Genomic DNA, 9086 nt, shown 5'->3' with positions numbered 1-9086 from the left:
TGATTTTTGTTGTTATATTAGCACCGTAAACACTGCTACTATAGCAACAAATTATCCTTAATAAACACCCTTTCCCTTTAATAAATATATTTGTGGATTAAAAATTACTTTATAATTTATTTTAAATTATTTTTTGGGTGGAAAGAAGATTTAATAAGGACACGCGTAACTCATAAAACTTGTGGATGACTCAAAAGTCAGTTAACCGCATTTTTTTAAATATCAATTCAGCAATTTTGGTATCAAACAAGAAGGACCTCATTTCGAAAAGCTTATGCAAAGTTTTTTTAAGTAATAAAATATTTAAATAAGGCAGAAATTTAGTCTTAGTAATGGTTTATTGACTTTTGGGCCACCCTCTATTTTTAACAGCTTATAAGTATAAAGAATATGGGCCTTTAAGGTTTTTTTCGATTTTTAAGTTAGATTTACTTATAAGAATATCCAACAATTGAAATAAAAATTTTTAAAAAGTTTTATTTAAGTCTAATTAATTCAACTTTTTGTCACTTGTTCTTGATTATTTCATTCATTTCTAGTGTCCCAGATTGAGAAAGATTGCTTTACATAATATATGTAGATGATTTAGTCTTTAAAGATCACTTGAATGATTCTTGGTAATGCTTTAGAAATGTGTTTGATATCTCTAATGATTTGTAGAGTCGACAATTTTAATAGTTTCTTACATTGGATTCTTACGTAATTTAACGAAATTAATTTATTTAAATACTTTATAAAATTAAATTATTTATAGAATTTCAATACGTTCCATTAAATTTTTAGTTAATTTACATGTAAAAATACTTTGAATTTAACTATATTGACTTTTTTTTATACATCATATATATTGTTGCATATAACTTAGAATTTTTTACGTTTTGGCTATTCTAAATGGGATTTTTTTTATCATAAAAATTAAATTAAAGCGTTAAAAACACTAAAATATAATGTTTAAGTCCCCGTTTTGGTTCGTTTTTAGTCATTTATCCCCATTAAATCTCACAACACTAGACAATTTAACACTCGCGCTAATTATTTCAAGACGCCAATCATTTATCTGCACCATCCCCCCTACTTAGACTTTCGCATGTTTAATACAAAGCATCAACCCCACATTTCCATGATTCAATTTAACGTTTTCATTCGTCACGGCACCTATCCATCATTCAAAAATCTCGCGCATTTTCGCATTACCCTCCCTCGTCTCTCTCTTTTACTTAAATCATCCCACTCATCCTTTATCAAATTCTTCTCGCCCCATCCAAAAAGTCACACTCGCTATCATAAACATGGAATAACAACGTGGGAAAAGAAGAAGTCAAAGAAGAGGGGCGAAAAAAATCGATTAAATTATCAACACTAATCGCCTAACTGGGAATCGCTAATATAATCGAATTGTAGTAGTAGATGGGGGAGAGAGAGAGAGAGAGAGAGAGATAGAGAGCGCATTATACGTTGTAGGAAGCCGCCTTTTGGTGTCAAAGCTCGATACTAGCATTCGGGGTAAACGTAATAAGATCCCCTGGCTCATAAATAATCCCTAATAACTCGGTGAACGGAAAAGATCGTTGAGGGAGAAGATTTTGCTAAGATGATGGACAGAAGCTGGCTCGTGCAGCATCATTCTTTGATTGGTGTGACCTTACCGTACGTAGCGTAGTGTTATCGGATAGGATAAAGGAATGAAAAATTGGTTGCTCGGAATAGAAAATTGAAGCCCTAGTTACAATGAATCCAGCATGTGTCAAGATACACTTTTTTGTTTTCTGCTTTTAAACACTCGAGATGAATGACTACACTTCATTTTCTTCTCGAAAATTAGCGAGTTTTTCTCTATTTATAAGCGTCCAACTCAACTTGTTATGTCTTCCCCCTTTCTTTTTTAACATTCTGTACTTAATATTACTCTTGTTACTGACTATTGATTTTCTTTTGGGGGGAGTTTTCTTTTAACAAGTGTAATGTTTAATAAAAGTATTTATTGAACAAATTCTGTTAAAACTATTTTTATTTATTTATTTTTTATTTTTTAACCTTTGTAAGAGTTTGAAGAATAGAGCTGAAATGTTACTGTAAAGAGGAAGTGTGAGGGAAATTGTGATGGATAACTCTAGAATAAAGGAGAAAAATGCATTTTTATTAAAAAACAAGAACGTAGCAAGAATTTATAAGAGTTAATATTTTTTCTATATTAAAATTTAGTTTTAAAAAATGAGAATTTTTCCTTCATTTTTTAAAATATAATAAAATATTTATAATTAATTTTTTTGTTTAAAATATTTTTAAAATAAGTATATAATAAATTGTATTTTAATTATTGTTATTTTTTATTTTTTATATATTTTTTATCTCAATAAAATACAAATTTTAAAATGGCAATTTTTTGGAGAGTGCTGCCATCTGATGTTGGAAAGATCAATTATGTCTTCTACGAAATGACATAATTTTTGTTTTTTATATTAAAAAAAATATAATAAGATTGTTATAAATATTAAAACTAATTAATTTTTTAATATTTAAATAAATCGTTAAAATATTAAATGAGTTTTTATGTAAGTTTAGGAATATAATAACTAATTTATTAAACAAATAAAGAAATTTAATCTAATAAATGTATTTTTTTTAAAAATAAATTCCTTTATGAAAAAATAATTATTTTATAATTAACTATTTTTTTATTATATCATTCACTCATAAATACAATTTCAAATTTCACAATTAACAATTTTTTACAACAATATTTAATTTTAAAATATAAATAAATATCTAAAGACTAATAAATGTATTTATGACAAGAATTTAATAATTTAAAAAAATACATTTTAAAATTTATAAAAGAAAATGATTGCTAAAGTCCACTTTTACAGTGCAACAACAGCGATAACTTTTCTAATATTTACAATAACCCGAAAATATTATTACTATTTACATAATTTTAAATATTTGTGAAACATTCAATGAGCTTGTCCTTCAAGGATTGCTATGAACAAAGTAAATATCAATCCTACAATAATTCCTATATTCTTGATGACTAACATCTTAGCAGGATTCAGGCCCCTGTTTTTCTTCAATTCTGGTAACTGTTAAATGATACAATCAGTTTAAATTAGGATTGTGTTTTCAGAATTTATAACTAGACTTACCATTTCTGAGATTGCAATGTAGAGAAATATCCCTGCTGTTGCTGACATGATCCATTTTCTAGTTTCGGAATCATTAGCTAATTGCAAACCTATGAACAAACCGATAAAGCAGAATAGAGCAGATATGAAATTGATGATGACCGCTTTCTTGAAACATAATCCAGTTGAAAGTAGAATGATGAAGTCTCCTATAAGAATTTATAGTTGTTATTAAGAATTTTTAAACTTTTTCTGATATTGGGGGCAAGAATTTCGAGGTAAGTTACCTAATTCGTGAGGGATTTCGTGGCATAAGATGGCTAAAGAGGTGAAGAGCCCGTTTTGCAAACTGGATTGAAACGCTGCACCAATAGCTAAACCGTCTGTGAAATTGTGAAAACTGTCACCCAGACATACCATCCAAGCAATGGAAGATAAATCTATAAAAACGAATTATTTTTTAACAAACAATTCTATGGCTTCCATTAAATAATCTGAGCTTTCAACAATGTTTTGGATTCGTAGACTTCAAGTAACTAGCATTGTATGGATCTAGCTAGTTGCACTAGATCTATTAAAGTGATGGATCAGTTAATGGATATTTACGACATTCAATATATATGTAAATACTTACTAAAGCATAGATTGGCTGAAGGCAATATCGGCTTCTCTCTTTTCGGTTCGTCTTCTTCGTGATGGATGAAAGCGACAGAAGGAGGCCTTTTAGTAATCTGTAAATTAGCAAATTTAGGTCCTTTACCTGTTACGTAATGAAGGCTTTTAAACATTATATTTACATGTTCTGTTTGAGAATCCGCCTTTTCTTTAACTGATGTAGATGTAATGGCATTCATGCTCTTTAGATTAACAATCGGAAGAATGGGTTCTTCTTCAGTCTGTGGGATATAATACATAGACTTCAGCATTGGTTTCTGAAACCCAAAAAATTTAGTAATTGAACGTTGAATGTCATCTTCATGTCAAACATAATCGAGAAAATATTTGATATTGCAAGCGCCATTGAGGCTATTATATGCGTGAAGATATGTGTCGATTCTGACAATAGGCGAGAGAAGGGTCTTTAGAAAAGTAATTTGGTTTATTTTATTTTATTTTTTGTTAGAAACATACATTTTCGTCGTAAATTCGTAAGCATTTCAAGCCACAGAAGCTTTAGAGACGTTTAATGCTGTTAAGCACATGCTTAAATTTAAGAGTGCTAAAATACTATAATATGAAAATTGAAGAATATGCATAAGCAAATTTACTTAAAAGACCGGAAAATTTTGGAAACTTGAGTGCCATTTCAACACGCTAGATGGCAGCAAAAGTAAGAAGAAGTTGAGAAATCTTACCATTTCGGTCTTTCTATTGATGACGATTTCGCTGACTACCTCGAAGAGAAACATGAAGTAAATTGCCAAAATGACCGTCATCTGATGCCAAATGTATAAATCATCCCCTGTAGAACCATCTAGGTGCCCCTGGTCGCTTCCCAAAACCTAGCAAACAAAGAAAATATATATGTAATCAAGATTTAATGCCTAATAACGTCACAATAATTAAATTACTTGAGGAATGAGATGAAGAAGAGCATCCGACGTCATAGTGCTGAAAGCTAAACCCATAAATCCAGCCGTTATGTAATGATAAGCGTTACTGGAGAGGATGGGTAACAATAGAAGTCCAACAAGAGACGAGAGACAAATCAGTATAACAGCTGCTGAACTGTAACCATACACTGTAAATATCAATAAATAGGTTATAAACAGCACGTAACATCCTTTGACACAAAAAATATTGGGGTATAACTTACGAGAACCCAGAGCAACGTCTTTGTCTAGAACTGATGCCGTCACTGTTATTTTGTAGCATCCGATGCTTATTTGTTGCAAGACAGCTGGACAGAGTTGATGAAATTCTGCTTTATTTATGTTTTTGTCTTTTTGCTTACCGAAAATTTCTAATATGTCTTCAGTCAGCCAACACTGTTAAAGGATTATTTATTATGCTAACTAATAGATTTAATATATATATATCATAAATCTTGTCTTCTGATAATCCTACTATCAATTAGTAATAACTGAATTATCCTGTTATTAAATTGTAGCACAAACAGTTATAAATAAAGTTATTGAATTGGCATAATTACGAAGCTAAAAAATAAATAAATAAATATGTAAATTTATGTTATTGCCGAATTTTGCCGAAATGTGACGAAATTCTCAGATTATATATATTTTATAATAATTATCTTAAATGATTATGAAATTCCTTTAAACAAAATTAATCCAAATCTAGGGGATATAAATAACCTATTTACTGTTATAGAAATGAATGTAAACATTGTATAGGCAACAGAAGCCTCCATTTTTATGGGCCTTAAACACGTGCAAATATAGTTAAGATATTCTGTATATCACCACTAGTAACGACCTCATCATATACGCATACAAGTCCAAATTACGCGTGTGTATAAGGTTTAGGATCCTTCCTAGACTTTATGTTATATAAAATGGACCTCGCGCGATCTTAAAACTGCTATTAGACTGTAAAATTATCGAGATAAAAGGGAATAAAAATAAAAATTAACAATTTGTAAAAAACTAAGCACAAAAGATATCAATCAATATTGATAATATATATAGACTTATGTATAGTACGATTATATTATTCATGCATACATACTATTATAAATAATGTATGCATTTAGAATGTTAGAGGGTTAGATGAATATATTTAATAACGCATAATCTTTGTGTAATTTAATTTCTCAACTGTAATCAACGGAGAAAGCTAAGGAATAAATTAGATATAAGCTAATTATTAATAATAATGGTATTTTTTAGGGAAAAATAATACAAAAATTTTGAATTTTTAACAACAGATAAACAAAAATACAAATACATTAACCTCTTTAAATAAATATATAAAAAATACTTATTTAAATAGAAATTAATTGAGAAAACCACATTAAAATAAAAGCAGATGCGCTTGGCACATTAAACAAAGATATGAAGGCTTTTACATTATAATATATACAAAACACGTAGGCATAAACAAACTCCTCTATTTCAGTTAATTATCAAATATGACCTATTAACATATATAAATTATTATTTTTAATTTATGTAGATAATTGCATTTACCTTTTTAGATAAATCGTAATCGTAAAAGTGATTTAAAATCGTTTTATCGAGGTTTCCATCACTTCTTTTAATTCTAGAATTTGAAAATTCGTTATTATTTTTCGTTATGGATTTATTGTCGGTAGAAATTTCTTCTTCGGTTTGATTCGTGATAGAAAAATCCACTTTCACTTTAATTTTATCGTTCGAAGTATAAGCACTAGTCCGTTCGGGAATGCATTCTTCCTCTCTATCAACTTCCTCTCCACGATTTCGTTTAACGACATCATCAATTATTTTTTCCATACCTTTAAGAGCATGATATGAAATTATTATATTTCCATTCAGGAGAGCAACAATAATAATAATAATAATTAAAATGAATAAAATTCCCACCAGATAAGAACATTTTTCCAGTACATTTCTGGGAATACGCACGAAAGACATCATTAATGAAATCCATGTAAGTTCCAACAATTGATATGCAGTTTCCTTTAAAATAAGAAGAATTATATATCAATTCGGTAATTTACAAAAGGGAAAAGACTTCATTACAATTGATTTGACGTTGAATATTAAACATCAGCCAGTTAATTAAATATGAACAAATGAAAAATTACAATTTCAAATGATTATTATTATTATTATTATCATTATTATTAATTAATTAATTTGACGTTTTATTTTATTAGATTAATTAAATGTAATAATAAATAATTTATATATATATACCATCTAAAAGATAACCGAGAAGTAGACTCGATAGTAAGGCGACATCTTTCTTCTTTTCCGTTTTATCCAAAGCATCCCAGATGCTGTTCAAGGTGATACACTAATTTAAAAAAAGAAAAAGTCCTATAATTTATAAAATTGTTATACTAAAACTCATTCTAAAATCTTTATATTACGTAAAACATCTCTCACTTCCGATAATTTTTCAGGATAATACACAAGCTCCACTTTTCTCAAGAGATTTCCAGTTTGCTGCTTATCCACTTCTCTAGTCGAGTTATCATCATTAACTTCTTTACACAGCAAATTTTCGATTTGTGACTTATAAAAGTCATAATTAAGAGGAAAATTGGTTTCGGATTTACAAGATATCTCGAAAGTCAGTACGTGGTACAAGAAGAGTACCGAGAGCTTCCTGATATGGGATACATGCAACGTTGGAGATGCTGCAGATAAAGATAAGACGTCTAATACTCTAGCGGGAGTTAGACACTGTAAAGAGTGATTAAATATATATATATTTGTACTTACATTCAGTTACGTTGTATTTTCCAATCAATAAATAAATTTTAAAAATATATAATAAATTTATATTGAGCTAATATAATACATATCTTCACAATCTAGTCACGCTAATGTAGTTTACATTATTTAAATTATAATATTTGAATATTTAAAGGTTGCGAAACTTTCTGAAATATCTCTACGTATATCTAGATGTGTTTAAAAGTTATTTTTGCATAAATTTAATGCATATTTATTCGAAAATATGCTGCATAGTTTACTCTACTATGGAAGGATATAGAGGCATTATATACGAAAGAGAAATGTATAGAGATATGACTTAATAAACAGAAAAATTGGGAAAGTTATATGTATCAGGCGTAGCCAAATCATGATTCGTGAGTCACATGCAGCTGTTTAGTTTCTTTCTCTGCAGTACATGAAATGATATTCATGTTTTCTTTCCGTTGTCGTTTGTACAAGTAGGCTGCTAGAGAAACTGCTTTAAAACATATCTGGTTAAGTTACAAAATTTAAAATAAATAATAATAATAATAATAAATATATTTCGTAAATAAATAAGTACTTATAATTAATTATGATATATATCACGATTATGTTTCTATATATAAAAATATTGTCAACATTTTCAATTCTCATTGATCAGAAATCTTTGTTTAAATGTAGAACTTGAATTTGTAATCATATTTTAATACATTAAAGATATAATATAAACATCTTTATGTTATTTGTTTTCCAACATACGTACATAGTTAAATAATAATTTAATTTCATACTGTTCAATAGGCGGTATATACAGATATATATCTGCTGTATATGAGTCTGTATAGACATATATGTATATAGGTAAATATGACTATAAAGACTTATATATAGCAGATGTATAGTTATAGATAGAAGAGGGAGTCAATACAGCCATTTGCCCCGAATTTCGGACGTAGAGAGGCCCAAAATTTATTTATTTACATAAAAAATATGATTAAATTTAAGAAAAACGATGGAAAAAAAATGTTTCTTAAATTTTACTCATATATTTTTACGAGTTTTGAGGCGAATAGAGCTTCTATTGATATTTTTGACTAGCAAAGGCCTCATCTCAGATCTTTGATCCTGCAAATAAATATAAGGTTAATAGCACATTATACTCTATAATAAAGTATAGATAGCATACACTTCTAGCTTATTAAAAAATAGCGATTACTCATTAAAATATTATTGTGATTTAGTATTTAGTTATATAGATTTTTTAAAATCCAAATATATTAATTAAAGACAAAGATATACATTTAAAAATTTATTGATAAATTCTTTCTAATTAGAATATTTCCAGATACTTCAACTATAATTAATTTATCAACGTCTAAAAAATTATTTATATTAAATCAAATAATTTTAACGATAAAATGAAAATTACAATTCAAATTTTATATAATAATCCTCTTTAAATTATAAATCCTTTCATTTAATTATATTAATTGGATATTAAAAATTTAGAAGTAAAAAATTTTATTTTAATAAAATTTCAATTTAAAAATAAAATTAATTTAATTGCAAACTTTTATATTTTTTAATTTTTAAT

At 27.8% G+C, this 9086-nt stretch overlaps 1 protein-coding gene across 3 annotated transcripts in view; it reads right to left on the bottom strand.

Moving 5' to 3' along the window:
• Positions 1–2862: 2862 nt before the first annotated feature.
• LOC111615618 (zinc transporter ZIP12-like) overlaps positions 2863–9086 on the bottom strand; it is a 10334-nt gene continuing 4110 nt past the window's right edge. The window contains exons 2-13 of one of the 3 annotated variants that reach the window (XM_023357029.1): positions 7175–7474; positions 6983–7082; positions 6647–6742; positions 6272–6558; positions 4939–5110; positions 4694–4863; positions 4478–4624; positions 3920–4054; positions 3757–3853; positions 3410–3562; positions 3144–3331; positions 2863–3080 (exon numbers count right to left, since the gene is read on the bottom strand). In XM_023357029.1, coding sequence (XP_023212797.1) covers positions 2955–3080; positions 3144–3331; positions 3410–3562; positions 3757–3853; positions 3920–4054; positions 4478–4624; positions 4694–4863; positions 4939–5110; positions 6272–6558; positions 6647–6742; positions 6983–7082; positions 7175–7474 — 1971 coding nt within the window. In that variant the 3' untranslated portion in view covers positions 2863–2954. Of the gene's footprint in view, positions 3081–3143; positions 3332–3409; positions 3563–3756; positions 3854–3919; positions 4055–4477; positions 4625–4693; positions 4864–4938; positions 5111–6271; positions 6559–6646; positions 6743–6982; positions 7083–7158; positions 7475–9086 lie in introns of those variants that run through there. The other 2 variants (XM_023357031.1, XM_023357032.1) reach the window with 2 other exon arrangements.

This window comes from Centruroides sculpturatus, unplaced genomic scaffold, assembly GCF_000671375.1.
Source record: "Centruroides sculpturatus isolate CEXI.00-Female unplaced genomic scaffold, Cexi_2.0 scaffold19, whole genome shotgun sequence".
Taxonomy (NCBI): Eukaryota; Metazoa; Arthropoda; class Arachnida; order Scorpiones; family Buthidae; genus Centruroides; species Centruroides sculpturatus.
Note: the sequence above shows the minus strand (reverse complement) of the source record. Positions and strands in the feature narration are given on the sequence as shown.